Raw genomic sequence first — 23221 nt, 5'->3', positions numbered from 1 at the left:
TGAATTCCCTTAGAAAACTAGTGGGGAATGTAACAGTGTAAAAGTGCATTTCAATAACATCTTCCTGTTCACATCTCCCCTCTTTATTCCGGCCGGGACTACTTTGGGAAATATGTTGTTATGGTTATTGGTATCAATTCCTCAGTAAGTCAGTCCCCAGGACAGGGCAGAGAGTGATATCTCCAGGCACCAGCTGCCTAGGAGAAAATAGCTCCCAGGCTCCCAAGAAGAACAATAAAACAATATTGCCGCCGGAGTGTAGATAACAAAACTAATCGCCAACATCTGCTTCTGTACACCTGCTTGCTTGCTGGAGGGGGTTTGGGGGCTTTTTAAGCTATCCCCTCTGGAAGCTCGGGGCTGATTCTCTAGTGGGGAGAATCAGTCGCCAGCCGGCTAATAAAGCCTCATAATTAATCTCAATTGGCTCCATGGGTCTTAGATTCGAATGCACCACAACACTAGGAGCAATAGGCTGTACCATATAGCCTAGGTGTGTAGTAAGCCTAACCATCTAGGTTTGTGTACATACATCTATGATGTCTGCACAATGAAGGTATTGCCTAACTCATTTCTCAGAATGTATTCCTAATGTTAAACAAGGCTGTGTCTGAATTCTTGCTGGCTCTGTGTCCTGGGGCCTCAGTTTGCCCATCTGTACAATGGAATAATAACACCTAACTCATGGCGTGGCTGTGCTGAGTAAATGTAATTGTGCACAAAACAGCTTGTACTAAATGCAGCATTTTAATCTCTACATCCTTAGCACTGAGCACAGGGATCAATATATAATTAGTGCCAAATATTTATTTGGTAGATGAAGGATGGATGGATGAGTGAAGGAATGGATGGACGATGAATAAACGAAGAGATTGTTTTTAAAATATGACACAATTTTTGCTGGTCTTCCATGGTAGTTGAGGAAGAACCTTAAATGAAACAAAACAAAACAAATCTAACTAACTAACTAACTAACTAACCTTTTCTACGTACCTAACACACATCAAGGCTCAACATACCGTAAGTTGTCGAATTCAAGCCTCATAATAGGAAGATATTATAGCTGAATGAGAAAGTGGCTATTCTGAGAGGGGTAGTCACTGGATCAGCAGCACAAAGTAAATAAGAAATAGTCAGGGCTGGTTGGTGGCTTTGTGGTTTCCCAGATACCTGGAAGGAAGAGGAGGGCTTGCTTCAGGCTTTAGCTGCCCGAAATCTTAGACTGGGAACACCTAGAGGGCCAGGCCTCTCTGGCGGTAGGGCTGCACCACCCAGGTCCCTGTATAAACAACTCACAGAGAACCTGGCTTTGGGGAATTAAAGGAGGGAGGAGTGGCTAGGCTGGGGAGGTGGTTTGGGGTCTTGCCCTATGGAGGCTGGCTGTGGGGCTTCCCAGGCACCCTTCCTTCTCCAGCTCCTCCTGCAGCAGCTGTCAGCAGCCTCCATGCACAGAAAGCGTTAACTCTGGGCTTACCTTCTTGAAAGAACCTGAAGCCTTTACTCCTTAATCTCACCCTCCTCCTTTCATTTATAAAGTCTTCCTGGTCTTTATATCTCTTGCAGGTCCCTCCTCCTTATTCTCACTGTAGACTCTAGATTGCCAGGGCGAGTCAATGGTTAACACTCCACTGGCTTGATATAAGCCTGCCCTGCCGCCTACCAGCTCCAGTCTGTCCTTCAGTCCCCTGGATCCCTGAGACTCCCTCAGCCTTCTACACCATGGCCACTTGCTGGCAGGTCCTGTGGGCCTATCGCTCCTACCTGATTGTCTTCGCCCTGCCTATACTTCTGCTTCCTCTGCCCATCCTCGTCCCTGCCACGGTAAGTACTTGGCGTTCTGGGTGCAGATAAACTCCAAGGGGGCAGGAGAGGAACCGTGTGGGCCAAGGCTTGGAATCTTTAGAACCAGCATAACCTACTCATGTCTCCTACCCTGGAAGCGAGGCTCTAATCTCCTGGTCCTCCTGATGACTGAAGGTTAAGCTATCAAGGGAAGCTTTTGCTCAGCATCCACTAATAGGAGCCCAATGCAAATTGCTTAGGTGCACTTGAAATCTACTGCCTTGGGAGTCCGGGAGCCAGTTCTGTAAGAGAGGTACAGGTGGAAGCAGATAGGGCTGCTTACTATGTGGCCACCTGCCCCGGACTGGGCTCAGTGGAGCATGATAGGGCAAGCTGCTGGCGAGAGATAGAAGGGGAGTAGGATGAAGCTAGCTTAAGACACTTTGAGCGTTTAAGAGTATAAACAGGATCTATGGTCATGCCACCTTGAACAAGCCTGATCCCGTCTGATCTCAGAAGCTAAGCAGGATGGGTCTGGTTAAATGGAAGAGCAGGTGCTGTAGGCGTAAAAAAATAATTAAAAAATAAAAATAAAGATTGTAAGCTGAAAAGGTCCTTGCAATCTGTGAGGACAACCAAGGGTTGCCTCACAAGAAAGGAAGGAAGGAAGGAAGGAAGGAAGGAAGGAAGGAAGGAAGGAAGGAAGGAAGGAAGGAAGGAAGGAAGGAAGGAAGGAAGAAAAGAAAGAAAGAAAGAAGAAAGAAAGAAAGAAAGAAAGAAAGAAAGAAAGAAAGAAAGAAAGAAAGAAAGAAGAAAAAAGAAAGGAGTATAAACAGAAAGAGAAGGTGCTCACCTATGATGAGGCCTAAGTCTGCTGCGGGACCTGGACAGTGGACCCTGCCAGTGGGCACCACACACACCACTGCCTCCTGCCCCACCCTCACCGAAACACCAGGAGTCATAACTTCAGCTCCCGTTAGTTGGAGCTCCTACCTCATACCCTGTACCACGTACCCAGTAATCCTTTCTCCCACCTTACAAGTCAGGTCTGACTGTTCCATTTTACCAGTGGGGAAAGTAAGGTTAAGTCACTTACCTGACATCCCGAGGTAGATTTGGTTTTGTGGAGCTCAGATAGTATACACTTTTGGGCTCCTCTTGTAAGCAGAACACAAAATTATGAACCGTTTTAGCACAGAGCTTGGGCATCAGTCAAGGAGGAGGGCCTGGAAGCTCAAGTTTCACAGTAAATCTCCTTCTGGCAGGTCACACAGGTAGAAAGTAGGGAAACTGAGGCAGGTTTTTGTTCATGGTGTCCCAAAGGGGTGACAGACTGGGCATATAAGGCACAGCCCCCGGCAACCCGACACCTGCTAAATGACAAGGCCTGGCTGACCTCTGAGATGACCCTCATCTCACTCAGGCCAAAGCCAGTAGCATCTCTCATCAGATGGCTTTTCAGAGAAGCTGGGCCATATGTGTTAACCCTGGGAAGGAGGACAGACAGGGACTGTGATTCTCATTTTACCCCTCAGGAAAGCACAGCCCAGAAAGCTTCAGTCGCTTGCCCAAGATTACACAGGAGTGCAGGGTCAGTACTGGAAGCAATGCGTCAGGAGCCTCTGTGTTCGGTGTGCTGCACCCAGCTCTGCTGCCTTCTCTGCCCACAGACACTGCCTCTCCTGTCCTGACTCAGATGAAGTGTCCCCAGTCCAATCTATGGAGGTCAAATTGTCCAGCGGGGCGCTGGATACAAGCCCCTCTCAAGGAGTTTGCTCCTATTACCTTCTCTCTCTCCCGCATCAAGTGCCCCCTCTCTGCCTGAACTCTCCCATCGGCGTACAGACATGCTGACTATCTCCCATCTTAAAAAACAAACAGACTCTCCTTTGATCCCACATCTCCTCCACATGTGCATCCTTCCCCTGCTCTCTCTCCCACAGAAGGCCTCAAGGACTGTCTACACTGCCCATGTCTCTCCTTAGACAAGTCCAGGCTCCAAGACTCTACCCACCCAGAGGGCTTTCGTTGAGTCCCCGCCAGCTTCCATGTTATCAAGCCCCTGGTCAGCGCTTAACTTCCTCAACCCCTCAGCAGCATTTGTCACCCTCACCGCCCCCTCTTTGCCTTGCCGTCTTCTTTGGCTTTCGGTGACACCAGTAGAGCCAAAGGGAGGCTGACACCTGCTCCCTCAGCCACTTTTCCTGGCTCCTCCTCCCTATTCACTTACTCTCCCCCAGGTGATCTTGTTCTGCCTCCTGCTTTAGAAAACATCTCCATGCAGAGGATTCTCCAATCTATAACTCCAGCCCTAACTTCGAAACTTTTATTATCTGATTAACACTGGATGCTCCCTCCTGAATATTTCCTTGTAAGCAGCACATACTTTGACATGTCCAAAACAAAACCCTCATCGCCCATCTGTTCCAGTCGGCCCTTCCTGCAGTCCTATTCATCAATATGCAGTTCAACCTTCTACCTCGGAGCCATTCTTGATTCCTCTCTATCTGCCATTTCCGCACGCCACCAGCAGGTCGTGTTGAGGAATCCCAAAAATACCCTGGATGCGATCACTTTCAACCGCCTTCATTCTCATCTAGGCCACCATCCCTTCTTGCCTGTCCCTTATTCCTCCCCACACCATTCTTCGCCCATCCACCTGGTCCTTCTAAAACATAAGATCACGTCACTACCCTGCTTAAAACCCCACACAGGCCTCCCATCAACTTAAAATCCAAACCTATTAAGGCATCCACGAGTCCCTGGGGCTCCAGCCCTGCAGACCCCTCAGTCTCCAGGCCCCACGTGCTACCTCCAGTCTACTCTGCTCCCGCCCCACCAGCTTTCTCTCTGCTCCCTGGATTGTTCATCTCTCTGCCTGGAATGTTCTTCCGCCAGATGCCCCCTTCTCATTCCTTAGGTTTCTGCTTAAATCCACCTCCTCTGACCACCCCTGTTTACAGGGCTTTTACTATCTGAATTGATGTGTTTGTTTTCTATGTGTTCTCTTACTCCCTATACTAGAATATAGGCTCTATGAGGACAAGAGACTTTGTCTTTTTCCATGCAGAATCCCCAGTGCCTGACACATAGTAGGTGCTCAACAAATACCTGTGAAATGAATGAATGAATAAATGAATAAATGAATGAATGAATGAATGAATGAAGATAATAATATGGGCAAAGACGGTCCTGTTCTAAATTTCTTGAGTTCCTACTTCCTTTTGTGAGTCCCCAAGCTTACCTCCATGCCCCTGGCCCCCGAAGTGGGAAGGAGAAGTTCAGACTACACTCAGACCTGTGTCCATATGATAATAGTTGACATGTATTGAGTACTTTTTTATGTGCTAGTCATTGTACCAAGCACTTCAAACCACTAACCCATTTGTTTCTCACAGTAGCCTTTGAGTTACTACGAGGTTACAACTACTGCCTTCATTTTACAGACATGTGAATTCTGACCCAGAGTGGTAAAGGAATCTGACTAAACTCTCAAATGGAAAAAGGCAAAGTCTTGACTGGAACCTGGTCTCAGGGTCTCTGCCTCAGGCTATCCATGGATGGAGGGTGGTGACCCTGTTGTGAGTTACGTCTTGAGCCATCTACCCTCATATCCATCCAGCTGTCAGCCAATCCTTGCGCTTTTGTGCAGTCTGGAATGTCTATTGAGCTCTTGCTCTGTTCTGGGGTTACCAAAAAAGAGTACGGATGCTTTGTCTTCGAGGTACTCTCAGTGTAGAGAAACATGCGTTTAAGAGGTATAGCCAGAAGCCCGCAGAAGCTCAGAGGAGGGAGAAAATTCTTCCAGCCAAGTCAAAGGAGAATTCAAAGCAGATGGTATTTGAGTTGGACCTTGAAGGCTGAGTGAGATTCCAACAGTCAGAGGCATCCGCAAAGGGACGGCCAGGTGAAGGGCCTACAGGAGCAAAGGTGTAGGGACTGGACCTAGTTGGGTGTGTTTGAGAATCCTCGAAATGCTCATCATTTTCTGGTGGTCCCAGCAGATGGGGAACAATGGGACCTGAGGCCTTCTCACTGCTTCCCAACCCTACAACTAGACGGTGAAGAAGCTTCATCAGTTTGCCATCCATTCATTTACTACTTAAGGGACATGAACTATGTGACAGGCACTATTTAGGTGCAGGAGGTGGTGTTGGTGGAGAGACACACAAAAAGAATATACTGTCCATACCGTGAAAACCATATAGTGGTCTGTGACTGTGGCTTAAGGAGAGGCTGCTCTAGATAGAGTGGTCAGAGAAGGCCTCCTGGGTGGTGATATTGACGCTAATATCTGAATAGCAAATAAGAGCCAGCCAAGCACAGCTCTGGGGAAAGAGCCATCCAGGCAGAACACATAGTGCAAACGCCCAAAGCCAGGCCTGAGCTTGGTAAGGTGGAGGTAGAAATACAGCCACTGTGACATGGAGGCCTAGGTGAAGAGAAGATGGCTTAAGTTTATTTTAGAGAGGTAGACAGAGGTCAGCCAATGTCAGCACTACAAGGCTGAAAGAAGGAGTGAGAATTTTATGCTGAGGGCTATGAGGGGTAAATACATCTCAAGGGTCAAACAACTAGTAAGTTAGAGTCAAAATTGCAAATGCCTCCCAGGACCCAAGGGGATCTAGCTGTAAAAATAGTCTCCCTGTGGCTCAACATCTGCTCGGACAGAGCTTAGCTGAAATCCATATCATATTTTCAGTAAGAACAGAAATTTCGGTTTCCTTATTTGAATAACCTGCCCTCCTACAATGTAACAGTATGTGTGTGTGCACATGTGCACTTAAAAATCTATGTAACTAAAGTACTCTCACTGCAATATATTCCTGAACCCCAAAGACACACCCCAGACTCAGATGGTTCACTGTGGTTATGAAGACTATACAGGAATTTGGACCTCAGTTCTGGGACCTGCCTTAATCTTTTGAGATTCCTGGCTCTTGGTCAAGTAGCAGAGTCCAGGGAATGAAACAAGGATTTTGAAGCCAGACAAATGTGGGTCAAAATCCACTCTGTAGCATGTACAGTCACACGACCTTATCAAGCCTGTCCAAGCCTCTCACCCTTAAGGGATCCACTGTTGTCAGGATGCAATGAGATAACCCAAGTGCATAGAGTATCTGGCTCCCAGGTCTCAGTAAACAATGGTTTCCTCCACCCTTGGCTTTTCATCTGAATCCTTGGACCCTGGAAAACACAACTAGCTTCAGGTACCGTGGAGATGCCTGACATCTTCTCCAAGAAGACTTTGTTCAGATGGGCCGTTGTCCTCACAAGGGTTTCAGGTACTTCCACCTACGAAACGGGAAGATGAGGTGTGTCCCGTGACCCCAACCAGAACAGTAGTGTGTGGCCCCTAAGCATGACTGAGAACAGCACTGGGACTATATGGAGACAGATCTTCTGGCCTCTGGGGTACCTGGGAGGAGGACTAGAAGAAGAAGCCAGCCTCAAGGGCTAGGAGCATCCCTGGAGTAAAGAGAGATGATTCCCCAACTGTGAGGTCAGGACTTTTCCCCCAACTTTTGTTTTCTCTGATACTCAGGAACCCATTGTTTCTCTTTAATCTCTTAGAGCAGAAGATGATGCAACAAAATCATAAACATTAAGTTGCAGAAACTGACAAGATAACCCAAATGATATCAGGCAAAGAATAGGAAAGTGTCAGCCACCATTGTTTGCTTTCGGCAGAGTCTTAAAGGCAGGCAGGGCCTTGGGACACTTTAGAGTGGAAAAATGGAAGACTTCAGGTGTTCTCTGATTGGGGGCTGTTAGCAGGGGGAAGCTGGAGGTTGAGCTAAGTAGAAGCACGCATCCAATGTGATTGGTTAGGGGAACATCTTTGGCTTTCATTGGTCTTGAGTTGAAAGTGGGGGTAAAGGGGAGGGGTGGCAAAAACGAAAAAAGCTGGTGGTCATTGAGCCACTCCTGACTGTGTAGGGCCAACTGCTGTGGGAGTTGTGGTTTGGCTGCCCAGGCTGGTTGCTGCAGAGATCGTAGGGCATATTTTTATATATGGACCGGCCATTGTCCTCTTTGTATATTCAGTCTCTCAAAAGTATTAGGCATTTGACATGGGCCTATTATTCCTGGATAGGATATCACACACTCGCAGCCCACTCTGTACCTCCTTCCCAAGTCCCTTCAGCTTGCCTCTCTCTTTGTGGTCACTACCATGCACCTAGACACCCAGGACAGATCTCTGGGAGTTTCTCTCCTTTCATTCTTCCTGCCCAACTCATCAGCCACCACCCAAACCTTCTGTCTTCCATCTCCTAACATCTTTGGAGTCCATCCTCTTCAACTCCACTGCCATGACATGCTCTGAGCCCCTGTCATCTCTCCATTGGACAACGAGCACAGCCTTCGGTGGCCTCCCAGCTTCTTATCCTGCCTGTGTCTTCCAGTCCATCTGCCACAGTATAGTAGGCATAAGCTCCTTATTTTCATCTTTACATGATTTATTTATTTATTTATTTATTTATTTATTTATTTAGGTGACACATGCACATAGTACAAAATTTGAAATGCATAAGGGTGAAATGGAGAGATCCCCCTCCCACACTCTGCCCCAGGTACCCCTCCTTAGGATGGTCTCAGCCACTAGCATGGTGTTGAGCAGAGATTTCTTCCCCTGGGGATCTGTGAGGAGAATTCAGGAGGTTTGTGGATTTGGATAGGAAAAACATTTTCATTTTATTGTCAATAACCTCTAAAGAAAATTTAGCATTTCCTCTGTTATGAATATAGACAACAAATCACAATAGTATTAATAATACCTTTGATTTTACCACAAGTGGAATTGAATATTTTCACACCATATTAGAGCTATTGCAGATACCTTGAAATATTAGGTTCATCATGACTTTGAAATTATAGTAGCTGTAGCCAGCGAAGGTCTTATTAGTTAAGAGTCATATATATATCATTATTTTACCCTTTTATCCCCATATTTGCGTAACTATATTTTAATATCATTGCTTCTTTTGGTAATCCTGTGTATCTTATTTAATTCATTTAAAAACATTATTCTAAGAAGAAGTTGGAAACCTTTGGCAGGATGCCAAAGGGATCCTGGTCCTAAAAAAAGGGTAAGACTCTCTGAATCAGATATTTCCCCAAGTGTGTGTGTGTGTGTGTACACATAAATTTGTACACATATTTTTTAATCACATATAGTAGCATCCGTGCAATCTTTTAATTGAAACACCAACATGACCACTTCACTGTCTTTGTTTAAAACACTTCAAGGACCTCCCCTTTACACCGGTCTTCCAGATAAAGTTCTAGATCCCTCTCAGGGCAGACAAGGCTCTTTCCAAGCATTACTTCCCTCCAAGAATGCATCTTGATCTTTTATGCCTCATTCTGTTCCCTCTGTGTTTACTCCCTCAATCCCAACACACCTTTTTACCACTCACTGAACTCTTATTTATCCCTCAGTACCCACTCAGTGTCTCTTCTCTGGAAGTCTCCCTCAGCTGAGGAGAGAGGCTCAGGGAGGAGACCCTTTCTGTTCTGGGATCCCACTCTCTGGTCTTGCCCTTGCAACGGTGCTTAGCGAGCTACCTCCCAGTGCCTTGCCTCACTTCCGAGCTTAGAAGTGTTCCCTGCCAGCAGCATCCCTACTTGCCAGGGGCAGAGGAGCAATGAAAGTGGCCTGCTGTGTTCTAGCCCATTACTACCCCTGGGTTAACCTTCAAGCACCAGGAGAAATAAGTTGTGACACCTCCAAGACTGGAAATATTTGCTGCTGCCCAACGGCCACAGGCTTCTCTGTGCCTGTCATGGGTAAAGGGTATGATGCCTGCAGATCCCACAACTTGCCCCAAGAATTCGGTCTGTCCTGAATTCCTTGTCACCTTCGTCTTCATTTGAGTCTCTTGCTTTCACCCTGATTCCCCAGAAGCCCAAGAGCACATTTCTGTCTCAGCACCAACCCTGCCATCTGCTCCCTGCCTTCTACAGTCCTTTATGGTTTATAGCTATATATTCACATCCCTCATCCTTATCATAACCCAGCAAGGTGGGTGTTTCTCTTATTCCCACTTGTTGATAAGAAAACCTTATAAAGGAGATAAATGTGTGGATAGCTGGAAATGCTCAGTGTTGCTTATCGGAAAAAAAAAAAAAAGGCTGAGAGAGGTTAAGTAAACTGCCCAAGGACACACAGCAATAAAACTGAGCCTGGACACTCAGACGTTCTAACCTCTGTTCAAAAGAAGCAGACTGCCACCATTGGGGTTTGGAAGCCTTCTGAGGGTTCATCTCTTATCTGCTGTTTGCTTTGCAGAACAGCCTGTCCACACATGGCCCTATGGGCCAGCCCAGACTCAGACTTTCTGAGGGCCAGGGTTGGGCCTGATTTATATCTGTATCTCTAGTGTCCATCATTCATTCACTCATTCATTCAGAGCGTCAACTCCATCTAGATGCCAGGTACCCTTCTGGGTGAGCAGAAACAGACTCGGACCCTGCTCCTTGAAGAGTACAGACTAAAGACAAAGATCAATAGTCGTCAAGAAATACATGAAATTAAATGTTTCATCACAGAGTGTGATGAGTGCTATGCACAAGAGGTACAGGAGCTTAGAGTGTAAAAAATATTGAATATACCCTGACCTGGAGGCTATATTCCCTTAAAAAAAGAATATTTGAATTGAGATTTCAAAAATGGTAGATATCAGCTGGGCAAAGTAGGGAGGGAAGAGAGGAAATTATGTGCAAAGGCCCTGTGGCTACAGGGAGGATGGAGCATTTGAGGACCTGGAAAAGAGCCAGTGTGGCTGGAGCAGAGCGCAAGAGGAGTGGCACAGAGCACCCCTGAACTTTTCCTAAGAGCAATGGGAAACCCCAAAGGGATCTGAGCTGCTTTGAGGTGTGTATGTTGGGAAGGTTGGGTGTGGAATAAGTAGACCTGTGCCTCAAGATTACTCTGGCTACAGCAAGGAGAACAGATTTCAGGAGCAAGAGAGAGAGGTGAATAAGAAGGCTCTTGCAAGAATCTTGGCAACAGATGCTGAAGCTTGAATCAGGCTAGTGGCCAGAGCTGAACAGAAGTAAACGGGAGCATTTTAGGCATAGACCAGCAGGACCGGAGACCGGGAGTAGAAAGGGTATTTGTCGAATGAGTGAGTGCCTAATGAACAGGTCTGACCCCTAAGTACTCACTTCTAAAGCTGGGGATACTGACCTTGAAATAAGACACAGCTGGGGGTCAAGAAAAAAGGATCCCTCCTCAGGGTGTACCCAAGAGGCTGGCACCTGACTCAAGGGGGCCACTCAGAACACAAACAGCTCCCCAGCCTCAAACCCAGGCCATGTAAGGTTCAGCCAGCAAATGTCAACAAAGCAATGCCAGCCTCCCTGGGTTTCGGTTTTCTTACCTCTTAATGGAAGTAATGAGAACCACACTGCCTCATAGAGATGTAAGGATGAATTGAGAGAGGACGTGTGCAAAGCACCCACCTTCCTCTGCCTGACCACTGTAAACTCTCCACTCCAGCTCACGGCTGCATTGCTGGGGTTTATAGAGACCCCTGCTCCCACCTAGAGACTAATTCCACAAAGGGGTAGGATTGGAAATTTAGAAAATTCCCAAAGTGATTCAGGGAGGCCATAGTAGTTGGTGCCAGATAAGTATTTTCTTTCTCGCTGTCTTAAGGCAGGGATTCTAACTCATTTCTGAGCCATGACTGCCTTTGACTGTCTGGTGAAGACTGTGGGCTGTTCTCAAGAATAATATTGCTTTAAAATGCACAAAATAAAACGCATAGGATTATAAAGGAAACCAATTATTTTGAAATACAGTTATAAAAATATGAAAAAACAAATTGCAATTCAGAAATATAAGTGCTTCTTCATTAACTTATTAAATAAGATCTAGTGTTGGTGTAATAACACTATGGGTATCTAATAGCTGATAGCCATAATTAAATATCTGTGACAAAATCACCAACAGCACCATTAAATGTTGTATGGTTTTGTGCTTATGTTCATAACATTAGTTAGATGTTAGCAAAAAGGTGAAGCAGTTTTCCCATCCAACTTTATGGATGTTTGGAATTCCAAACCCCATGAACCAAGGAAGAGCAGGTCAGCAAGTCATGCTACAGCTGGACAGGCTCCCCAGGATCATGGGTTGGGGACACAGGGCCAGAGCCACCAGGGCCAGAAAAGGATGGAACTGTGAAAACAGTTCTGGGTTTTGATCCAGACAGACAAACATGGGGAGGGATGCAGGGAAGTTGTAATGGGATAGGGGAGCCATAGATTGAACACTCTGAGCTCATAGGGGCAGGTTCAACTATTAACAGCTCCCTTTGGAGTGTGGAAATGGGGTTTCAGAAGTGAAGGAACTTGCAACAAGAAGTAGCAGGCCCCATGGTAAATAGTTCTATTTGGATTCAAAGCCCCGGCTTATTTCCATACACCCCACTGGTCACAGCAAGCCCGAGGGTGGGGGACACTCCTCAAATGCAAGGGATTAAACTCAAGGTAGAAGGTAAAAGTTGGGGCGCAAGAACCAGATAGCCTGATCTCTCCACTTATTTGTATAATTTCAAGGCATTTACTTAATGCATCTATGCATTTGTTTCTTATCGGTGAAATGGGAACAATGGTCATTACCACACAGAGCAATTAAATATGATTTAAAAACATCTGAAGCACAGTATGGAGAGCACAGAGCTTACCACACATAGTCCTCAGGATCCTTCTGCTGGCCTGATTAGCAGAGCTATCTTCTTGAATCAGCAAGTGATGGTCCGCCAAGGTTCACAACAGCTGGCCTGCCCTTAGCCCTGGGGGAGGATAAGTAACTGGCCTCACAATCACTTTCTCAACTGATTGAGGAAACAGCAGCTTCAGCAGAATTAGCCTCCTGCTAGGAGAGGAATGGGGGGTGGGTCTCTGGTCGAGGGTCAAGGTGGCCCCACCCCTGGGGCCCTCGAGTTCTTTCATGTTCATGTCTGGGGTGAGGATAGGTGGTGGAAGTTTATTGGAAGTAAAGTGAGCCTGGCATCAGACAGACTTGGTTCTCCAGCGGGGCTGGGTAGGCTGTATGCTGCGCCCCGGCAGGAGTACAAATTATGAAGACTACGGAAAGAATTCTCTTGGAGTTATGTGATTCAGACACCTTACCTGGGTCCCATTCTGCCTCTGCCACTCCCTAGTTCTGTGGCCTTGAGCAAGGTCCTCTCTAAGGGACCACCACACCCCCTTAATAGCTGTTTGAGTTTGCGTAGCAACATAAAAACACCCAGGTCTTAATAAATTCTCCATGATCAGCAGCTTCTCCTTCCCACAGGCCACCCCCAAGTACCCACCCCAAGCTTCAAGGTACTAACAGCATGAGGTACTAAGGGGTGAGCCCAGCCTGTAGCAGGTGCAGAAAACAAGGGCAGGGAGGTTGAGACAGGTAAGAGAGGAGGGGCTCTCTAGCCCCTTTGTCCCATCATACAGCCCCTTCCTTTGGCAAAGAATGAGCATGTACCCCTGAGGAGCTAGGATGCAGGCACTCCCTACCCCAGGCTTACTCCTGGCTAATGATTCCCCAGCACTTCCTGCCAGCCCTGCAGAGAGGCTGTGTCAATGAGAGTGGGCCTCTGACATCAGGGGTTAACTGCCTGACTTCTATTTCTACTTCAGGCCTGAGGTCAGGCCTTTCTAGACTTGGGGGCCTCATCAGAGAAAGGGGGGCTTCTGGTATTCAAAGACTCACAAGACTATGACTCAGCATTTACTCCACAATTCCCTGCACAAAGCAGAGATAGGGGAAAGTTTCACATAGTCCATAAAATACAAATGGCACCTCCCGGAGTTGTGCCAAGACCGATAGGAAGGAGACCCTCCTCTATTCCCAAAACTTTACAGTGATTCATTTATTCAGAAAAAATTTACTCTGGAGCCTGCCGGTTCCTGAGCGCCAAGAATCCAGATACCACGAAACCAAATATGTCCTCATGAAGCTTACCTCCTAGTAGAGGGAACAAACATTAATAAATCATCATGCAAATAATTACATTTTTGCAGGCTCTGGTAAAGCCAGGAGAGACGAGGGTACCAGGCAGCGATCCACATTGCCCAGGCCCCAATCCCTGTCTAGAGAGCCTCACCTGGCTCCTCTGTATTCCCCTTGGGCTATGCAGGACCTGATACCCAACTCCAGATTCTTCAGCACCTCCAGTATGGCTAGATTATAATGTCGGGGCTCTCCATGATCAAAGAAAAGGCGCTGAGTGCCTTGTTTTTTTAATTTCCATTTTGAAATTGGACCTTGGGCTCAGGAATCAAGGACTATGGATTTCACACGCTCTCCCAACAGTCAAAAATGACTATTTTCTCTGGCAGCAAGGCGTGATATGACTCTGGGATACAGACTTGCCCTTTCTAACAGCTCTGACCCTCCCACCCACAGGAAGCCTACTGTGCCTATACTATCATCCTCATGGCGTTCTACTGGTGCACTGAGGCTTTGCCTCTGGCTGTGACCGCTCTCCTCCCCATCATCCTGTTCCCCATGATGGGCATAATGAAGTCCTCCGAGGTAAGCTTGCCCTGTCCAATGAGGAAGGGCTCCCGGGTCTGCCCCAGGATGCTCATGACACAAGAAACCTCATCACAGGCAGGCACAGAAGAGGGTCCTTGCCTCTGCTTGGCAGGTCAGAGATCACTGCGGGAGGAACCATCCAGAAGACAAAGGGGGAGGACATTGTAGAATTGCCGAGTGTGTGGCCGGTATCGAGAGTTAATTCAAAGTGGGAATGATTAGGCTTAGGCCAGGGAGGTGGAAAGGCCTGATGACAGGGGGAAAGGGGCCTTGAAAGTGAGCTAAAGAGCTCGGCTTCGGTGACTCTTAAATTTGAGCATCCTTAAAGTAGAGCGCTGGTTAAAATTTAGATTGTTGGGCCCACCCCAGAATTTCTGATTCAGTGGACCTGGGGCAGAACCTAAACGTTTCATTTCTTACACGCTCCAGGTTGGTGAAGATGTTGGGCCAGGGACCACACTCTGAGAACCGCTGCTCTAGTTTCTACAAACAGCACTAAATTATCTTTCTCCCAGGCCTTGGCTGTATACATGAGTGGAATCAGGCTAGATTATCTCCTAGTCATTCCTGAGGGGAAAAGGAATGAGTTTGGCAGGAAGAGACGAACCTGGTTAATATTAAATAGCAGGTAATCCAAAGACCATTTCCATTTGGTTCCAAGAGCCCAAGGACCAACCTCTGTGGAAAAGTCGGTGACTACACTCTGTAAGCCCAGGGACACACTGGAAAACCCCAGGGTCTTCCTGCCTCTCAGTTGTCCCTGCCCACCAGGTCTGCATCCAGTACTTCAATGACACCAACGTCCTGTTCTTTGGGGGGCTGCTGGTGGCCATTGCCGTTGAGCATCGGAATCTGCACAAACGCATCGCTCTCCATGTGCTCCTCATCATCGGGGTGCGGCCAGCTCTGTGAGTTCCCACAAATCAAGACCGGAGCACCATGGGCCAGTGGTATTCGGGGCATCTAGACCCTGACGGGATGTTGGAACACCAGTGGGACTGTCTGTCTGTCCGTAGGTTGATGCTGGGCTTCATGATAGTCACGGCCTTCCTGTCCATGTGGATCAACAACACAGCCACCACGGCCATGATGATGCCCATTGCACATGCTGTCCTCCAGCAGCTGCACAAGTCACCCAGAGACAGGGACATTGAGGAAGGCAGAAATAACCCCACCTTTGAACTCCAGGAAATAAGTGACCAGAAGAAAGAGACCAAACATGGTGAGAAAAATGAGACTGGACCCTGTCCCAACTCCTTGGCTCTTGGGGAGGGTCTGAGGGGATGTCCACTCTCAGGGGAGAGAAGACGAAGGCGAGAAGCGCCATGACCAGTTTATCCTAGTTTTCCCAGGATTTCCTCATTTCAAAACAGAGTCCCATGTGCTGGTTAACCCCTCAATCCTGGACAAACCAAGATGATGGGTCACCCTGAAGAGCCAGGAGCTGGAGTCCGGGAGGGCCATCGGGGGTCCAGGCTCTATTCTTCCTCTTGAGTTTAGATAATTTTTTGCCCTTCTCTCTGTCTCAGTTTCCCTGTCTCAAGAAAAAGGTTGGGACAGAAGGTCAACTCAACAAGAGAGTCCTAGAAGTGCTGGGCCCTTGCAAGCCTAGAGGCAGCGTCTGCCCCCACAGCACCCCAGATCTGGGCTGCTCGCTAACGAGGTGCCCTGCCTATACCTCAGAGGCCACAGAGCTCTAGCCATGCTCCCGGAGCTGACCTGGTGCCCACTACTCACCTGAGCTCTTCCTTGTTCCCAGAAAACAGGCAGATCCACCCTCTCCCACTCGGTTCTTTGGAATCAAAGACAAATAGGATCCAAAAGAAGTATCAATATCAATTTTCCCAGGGCATGAGCCTGTGTGTGTGCTACTCAGCCAGCATTGGGGGCATCGCCACACTGACTGGTACTGCACCCAACCTGGTGCTGCAAGGCCAGGTCAACTCGTGAGTAACCGAGGGGTTGGAGGACTGTACTCTCACTGCGGGGAAATGGGGCCTGGTGGGTGCCAGGCAATGTCACACAGCAGCCCACTTCCTCCTTCAGGCTCTTCCCAAATAATGTCAACGTGGTGAACTTTGCCTCCTGGTTTGGCTTTGCCTTCCCAGTCATGGTCATCTTGCTTCTGCTTACCTGGATATGGCTTCAGGTCCTCTTCTTGGGATTCAAGTAAGTGGCAGAATGGATGAGAGAAGCCCAGGTCCCTGCCCTTATCCTCTGGAGCTTTTGGTTGGTTAACCGGGTAGTTATGTTGGAAAAGAATAAAATCCCCACCCCAGTGAGAAGACCTCTCACTCCCAAGACCCCTTGTTATGCTTGGACCCCCTCTATGAGGGAATTACTGGGTAGAGAGTATTATCATCCCTTTTAGCAGATAACAAACTGAGGCTCGAGATATGGTATACAACTATATTTGTCAGTGCCAGGATTGAAAACCGGATCTGAGAACACTAGAAGACGTGACGGCACGGTCCCTGTCTTTGGAGCTCATCATCTGATGGGCGCTGGCATGGTGGGACTGTGACACAGGGAAAGCCGGGTGCTGTGGGAGCACAGCCCAGGAGAGCAGCAGTTCCGGCCGCCCCCGGAGGAGGCGAACGCCTTGTACCAAGGCATAGAAGCAAGAAAGAATACGATGTGTTTGGGGGAACTCTAGTCCTCTGTGACTGGAACGTGAAGAACAAAAAGGGATATCAGGAGATGAAGCTAGAGAAGAAGGCGGCGGAAGCATTTGGGAGGTGGTTGTGTGCCGCCAAAGTGTTTGCACCTGGTCCTTGAGGCTGAGGAGTAAATAGGTTTTATTCCTACTAAGAACCCTCGATTACTGGTAGTCACTAGAATTCTGAGTTGAAAATCACTTGAGCCCTTGCTAGAGCTCAGAAGGAGTAGTCTGGGATGAATTAGTTAAGTCTGCTATGAGTACAGGGTAAGAGTGGAGATATGAGTGGTACTGTGGTATTGCTTATTTGCCTTTCCTGACCGGGCAGTGGGGAGCCATTGAAATGTTTAAGCATAGTTGCTGTACTTTGGAAAAATGGTTTGATGGGTATGAGGAGGATGGATAGAGGTTAGGGACCGATAAAAGATAAGATGGCAATCAAAGAGATCAGCCCAGTGCCAGGCACCACGGGGAATTTAAAGATGTGTGAAGCATGGTCCTTGCCCTTGAGAAACTCACCATCCAGCTGGGGAATTGAGATTTGCCTGTGAAAAGTAAAAGTCAACATGAGTTAAGTAAGTAGCCTATGGAAGTAGGCTAAAGCCTTCTGTGCCTGTGAGGATGATGTGGATGGGGCTCAGGCGGGCAGAGGGTGCCTAGAGGCTGGCAGGGGAGATGGAGGGGAGGATTTCTTGAAAGGCCATTGGAGGAGGGGAGCAGAGAGCCAAAGCCAGAGCAAGGCAAGGGGTCTGGACCTCTAGGTCCTCCTCACTCTGGCCACAGGAGGGCTCAGCTCAAAAGAACCCTTGCAGGGTCAGAAGGAGCAGGCGGAAACCTGGTCCCCCAGCCCCCACCTTGCCTCTGCCTCATGACCCACCTCCCTGCCACTGAGTCTTCTGCTCCTCTTCCCTAAGCTTGAGTGGATTCAAGGCCTTTGTGTAGCAACTCTGAGATGGCCTCTGCAGGCCTCAGCCTTTGCATCACAGGCACTCAGAGCCCCTTGCTAACCCTGCCTGATGCGAGGCCCTCCTGAACTGTCCGTTCCCCTCTACCTGCAGCTTCAGGAGGAACTTTGGCATTGAGGGACAGACGCAGGAGCAAGGGCGTGCAGGCCTCGAAGTCATCCAAAGAGAGCACAGGCAGCTGGGACCTATGACCTTTGCAGAAAAAGCTGTCGCTGTCCTTTTTGTTCTTCTGGTGCTGCTCTGGTTCACCCGGGAGCCGGGCTTTTTCCCTGGCTGGGGCGAATTGGCTTTTTCTGATGCTGATGAAGAAAGGTGAGCTTTCTGGGGGGACAGGAATACTTTGGCGACTCACATGGCTAAAGGAAGAAGAAAGAAAGAGGGCCCCAGTGCACTGAGGAAGGGAAGGGAACACTCGCTAGAAGAGTCTGGCACGCTGTGGGAGGGGCTCTTCTTTACCCCCTAACCCTGCTGTCCATGAGCAGCCCAGAGCCACTATGCCTGACCTCCTGCACCCCTGTAGCATGGTGTCTGATGGGACAGTGGCCATCTTCATCAGCATGATTATGTTCATCATGCCCTCCAAGATCCCAGGGCTGACTCAGGACCCAGGTAAGTACATGCACTGGAGCAGGAAAAAGCCTCCAGGCAGACCCTGTTTGCCGGCGTGAAAGGTATCTTCGACTACACTGGCAGGAGTAGACAAAGCCCTGAGAGGTTAGACTAACTGCAAAGGACACAAGGACTCAGGAACAAAGTCAGGATGTTGCAGAACTGGGGGACCCCCTCCTGCACTCATTAAGCTCTGATAGAGACTCATACAAGAGGCCCCAAGTGGAAGGGAGGGAAGGCCTGTTGGCTCTTGGTGACACATCTTCCTCTGCTTGGGGAATAGAAAGACCAGGAAAGCTGAAGGGCCCTCCTACCCTTCTCAACTGGAAGACAGTGAGCGAGAAGATGCCCTGGAATATCGTGTTCCTGATGGGTGGTGGCTTTGCCCTGGCCAAGGGCTGTGAGGTGAGAGACTCCTACCCCTTCCCCAGCCTGTTTGAGGGAGACCCTGTGGCAGGGAGAGAGGGGCCCTACTTCTGTGCCACACAGGGAAGACCTGATACCCACTTAGGAGCCCACTGTGGCAGGGCCTTTGCAGCAGCTGGAGAAAGAGCTTAGATCGTCTGAGGGAGGAGGAAGAAACACAAGCCATACAGATCTTTCCCCAGTCGGGTTCTCAAAGCCAAAGGGAAGGCAGGCTTCTCTGGTGAGCAGGGGCTATTCTCAGTGACCCCTCACCTGCCCCACTCCACACCCTCACCCCTTCCAGAAACGCAATGTCTTTAGCACCTGATAGTAGGAGGTATTGTGTTGTCACCGTCAGCCCGCTGCAGCCACCAGGAGGCGCCATGATAACATGCAGCCAGGCTCTGGGGACCAGGGCATCACCCCCATAGCCTCCATCCAAGAGGGAAATCCCTGAACCTGCACCCCTGGGCTTCATGGTTCCAGCTGAGCTCATTCACTGCACAGATAGGAGGCAGCTTCCCTGGATCAGGCCGGGCCTCCTGGATCCGAGGTTAATTCGTCCATCGAGCATTCATCAATGATACCAAGCACTGTTCTGGGTGCTGAGTGGGCGGCATTAAAAATTAAATTCCAGTTCCTGGGACTCACAATCTAGTATTACAGATGTGGGCAGGGCAAGACCTTGGAGCTCTTTTGACCCCATAGACTGCACCCACCCTCCCGTCAGCTTCTTCCCAGCTTCCACCAGGGCCCATCTCTGCGCTCCTCGGACTGTCATAAGACCTGGGCTGGAAAGGGCAGGGAAGGGGCTAAGGTTAGCTAAGGACCTTCTGAGAGATGTCGGGAGGACCGGAGGAAATGGGGTCAAAGTCCTTCCTCTTACCGAGCCCCCGAGGGGTTTCCCAAAAAACTACTTTGACCTGCCGCTCCCAGGTTTCTCATCTGACCCTTCTCCCCACACCCAGCTGTTCTTGAAGACCAGGTGAGGGGGCCCTTTGATTCTGTCTGGGTCTTATCTTCCCTCCCAAGCTACCCTTGACTCTGAAGACTAGACATTTGTGGACGGAAACAGGACTGTCCAGAGCTTCAGCATGAGATTCCAAGACTCCAGGCTGCCCATGCTCTCACATACCACCTTCCTCTGCCCACAGGAATCGGGCCTGTCACAGTGGCTGGGGAACAAGCTGACCCCACTCCAGTCTGTGTCACCTCCAGCCATCGTTCTTATCCTCTGCATCATGGTCGCTGCCTTCACTGAGTGCACCAGCAACGTGGCTACTGCTTCACTCTTCCTGCCCATCCTAGCCTCCATGGTGAGTGAGCTGGCCCTGAAGACACACCTCCCCCAGGCAGCCCTCCTGCCCACCCCCACCCAGGAGCCCTGCCTGTGGGTCAGAGTGACATGATTACACCTCCTTTCGTTTCGGAGAAAGGACCTCTGGGCTTCCTCCCCCCTTCCCCTGGTTTTCCAGCCATTTGGGCCCAAAGGCCCTCTGGACCCAGACTCACCCATCCTTGGTGATGTCACTCCTTCAGTATCCTCGTGGGGCTCACTGGTGGCCTCACCTACTTCCCCTGTTCTGGTCATTCCTGAGGTGATGGGGTAAAATTGCTCCCTGAAGCGTCTCCAGCCCCCCCTTCCCCAGGCGTGTTCCCGCAGCCTTTGATGACACTCCGAGCCCCTTTGAGATCTGTTTTATGGGCCCCTCTCCTCACCACACCCCACACACTCATGCCTTCCAGAGAGGTCAAGGGGCCTGTCCCGGGTCACCAGTCCTCCTGGTAGAAGTGTTGCGTTCAGAGCCAGAGTGCGTGTTGGGGGAGCAGGGGGATTATCCTTCGGAGAGGGGAAACAGGAGGATTGGGGCCACACCTTCCCCTCTGGGATGGGGACTGCCTTCATCTCTGCCCACTTTTTCCCTCTCCAGGCCCAGGGCATCTGCCTCCACCCTCTCTATGTCATGCTCCCCTGCACTCTGTCTGCCTCCCTGGCCTTCATGCTGCCTGTGGCCACCCCACCCAACGCCATCAGCTTCTCTTTCGGAGGCCTCAGAGTGTCTGATATGGTGAGTGGCAGGGCTCTCGAATACCTCATCACTCCTTCCATCTTGGTGGACCACCATGTAGCTTCAAAGCCACTTCGATTCTCAGATTCGAGAATAGAACCTGTCTGGGGTGAGGGACAGCAGGAATGTTGGGACACGACCCCTCGTTGGCGCATCTGCAGGACCTGCCACACCTGGTCATATGAGAGGGAGAGGAGGGGGTGAGGAACTTAGGGAACGTTACAAGGTGCCAGGCAGCCACACCCAGGGTCATGGACGCAGAGAGAACAAGGCATAGGGCCCTGGAAGCTCGTGAGGAGCGTCCCTTTTCCCTGGCATTGGGAAAAAAGCAAGAGGCAAGGGCATTGCTTAGTGCTGCAGCTTGGACCCAAGGGAGGACCTCCCAAGGGAGAGTTTTGCTTGCGGGAGAGCTCCTGAGCACCTATGAACACTGAAGGGATGGGTGCTGGCCCAGCTCAGCAGCTGCTCCCTCACACTGGTTCTCTGCATACCAGGCCCGGGCGGGATTCATGCTCAACATCATCGGCGTGCTGGTCATCATGCTGGCTATCAACAGCTGGGCCTTCCCCATCTTCAACCTGTACACCTTCCCCTCCTGGGCCCACTCCAACTCTTCAACCCACTGCATGTCCAGCGAGTCAAATACCACCCTGTCTAATCTTTAGAGCAGGGTATAAACTGCCCAACACCAGGAAAACCCAATGTGTTCCTACTCCTCTGAGTGGGAATGGAACACCCAGGGTCCAAGCCAAACATTGAGAGAAGTTATATGTGTGTATATACTCTCCTGCATGTCTGTAAGAAAGGTGGGCGTGTGTTTCTACATGTTTGTCTAAAGAAAATGTGTATGTATGTATGTACGTGTGTATCTGAGTTTGGTGTGTCATGTGAGAATGTCTGAGATGAGGGATTTGTGTGTGTGCTTAACTCATGTGTGTGAGTTCACAGACAATATTACACGCCCTCTCTGGCACCCCAGATCTTAGTCTTCCCAGAGTGGTGGGCGACCAGACCCTCTTGCACTCTATTGAAACTGAGGGTTGGGATAATCTGAAGAGCAGAGCCTACCAGCAGTTGCCATGGCAACAATTCTAGGACCAGTCCAGCATACTGAGCTCTGCCCAGCCTCTTGGGTTTCGGGGGAGGGTTTGAACACTAATCACATTAAAGTCTTCTTCAACAGTCTGGGATGGCTTTTCACAGCACTTTACAGGGCTGGATCACCACACGGTCCAGGCCCCAGGTTGGGGAGTACAGTGGGAAGGGCCCTGGCCTCTGTCCTATATGGCACCCCCTTGGTAGCCCTCCCACCCGAGGGAGAAGGTAATGGCCAGGAACCCCTGCCAAGGCCAATCAGAGTGGGCGCAGCCACCCAGGAAAGCAGCACTGACATCACCCAGCCTGGCTAATTGGGAGCTGCCAGTCCCTGCGTGTCTTTGGGAAAACCGGCCTCTTCTTTCCCAGAGCACTCCCTGGGCATTTACATAAAAACCTCTGCCCCTGCCAATTCCTCACCGACCCTTCCTCCAGCTAGAAAAACCAGTCCCACCGACCAGGAAAGGCCGGCTAAGTGCCCAGAAAATGGACCCTCACCCAAAACGGCAGGAGTGTCAGCCGGCAGCAACAGGATAGAGGTGACACTCACAGGAACAGGTTCAAAACGGGCCTGTTCTTCAGAGTCCAGGACCAGACAACACCCTGCAGCATTCTGCTTCTCCACCTCACCTCCACCCCTCCCTTGCCTCCCACCTTGAACTCCAAAGTATTTATGTACCTGGCAATGTGGGGTGGGATGTGGAAGGGAGATACCACACCCGTCATCCATTCCGGGAGCTCAATATTGCTTTCTGGCTGGAAGTTCATCTTTGTATCACTCCTAAGTTTCTCTCGTTGTGGACAGTGGCATGTGAGCTTCGAGTTCACCTAGGTGGAAGTTTCCAAGCATCTCATCCAGCTACCTCCCGTGTTCCCGTGTAGTGAGAGTTAACAAATGAGATTTACCATCACTTTCATGCCCAAAAGAAAAGCGAACTGATTTAGAAAAAAAAAACAGAAACGGTTTAATTCTAATTTCCCCCTGGGCTGGGACTTCACCCAGTATTCCTAGAGCTGGGGGTTCAAGAGTGGGGGGAGACACAGACAGAGGGGGTTGCTGCATGGGGGAGAACATGGCTGTCCTCAG

The 23221-nt window shown here is 49.5% G+C and overlaps 1 protein-coding gene across 1 annotated transcript; it reads left to right on the top strand.

Annotated features, from left to right (window-relative positions):
• Positions 1-1681: 1681 nt before the first annotated feature.
• Positions 1682-22576, top strand: LOC107507791 (solute carrier family 13 member 2). Its single transcript, XM_036223451.1, has 12 exons — positions 1682-1821; positions 14201-14329; positions 15104-15240; positions 15349-15554; positions 16092-16278; positions 16379-16501; positions 18050-18268; positions 18477-18565; positions 18849-18970; positions 20125-20286; positions 20902-21039; positions 21534-22576. The coding sequence occupies exons 1-12, from the start codon at positions 1720-1722 to the stop codon at positions 21702-21704; spliced, it is 1785 nt and encodes a 594-aa protein (XP_036079344.1). The 5' UTR covers positions 1682-1719; the 3' UTR covers positions 21705-22576.
• The last annotated feature ends 645 nt before the right edge of the window (positions 22577-23221 follow it).

Source organism: Rousettus aegyptiacus, unplaced genomic scaffold (assembly GCF_014176215.1).
Source record: "Rousettus aegyptiacus isolate mRouAeg1 unplaced genomic scaffold, mRouAeg1.p scaffold_m13_p_6, whole genome shotgun sequence".
NCBI classification, from domain to species: domain Eukaryota; kingdom Metazoa; phylum Chordata; class Mammalia; order Chiroptera; family Pteropodidae; genus Rousettus; species Rousettus aegyptiacus.
Note: the sequence above shows the minus strand (reverse complement) of the source record. Positions and strands in the feature narration are given on the sequence as shown.

Excerpts from the sequence above, each read along its gene's own strand:
- LOC107507791 (XM_036223451.1), top strand. The coding sequence starts at position 1,720 with ATGGCCACTTGCTGGCAGGTCCTGTGGGCCTATCGCTCCTACCTGATT. Across the intron at positions 18,269-18,476 it reads TCTGATGCTGATGAAGAAAG|CATGGTGTCTGATGGGACAG; the intron begins GTGAGCTTTCTG and ends GCACCCCTGTAG. Across the intron at positions 21,040-21,533 it reads GCCTCAGAGTGTCTGATATG|GCCCGGGCGGGATTCATGCT; the intron begins GTGAGTGGCAGG and ends TCTGCATACCAG.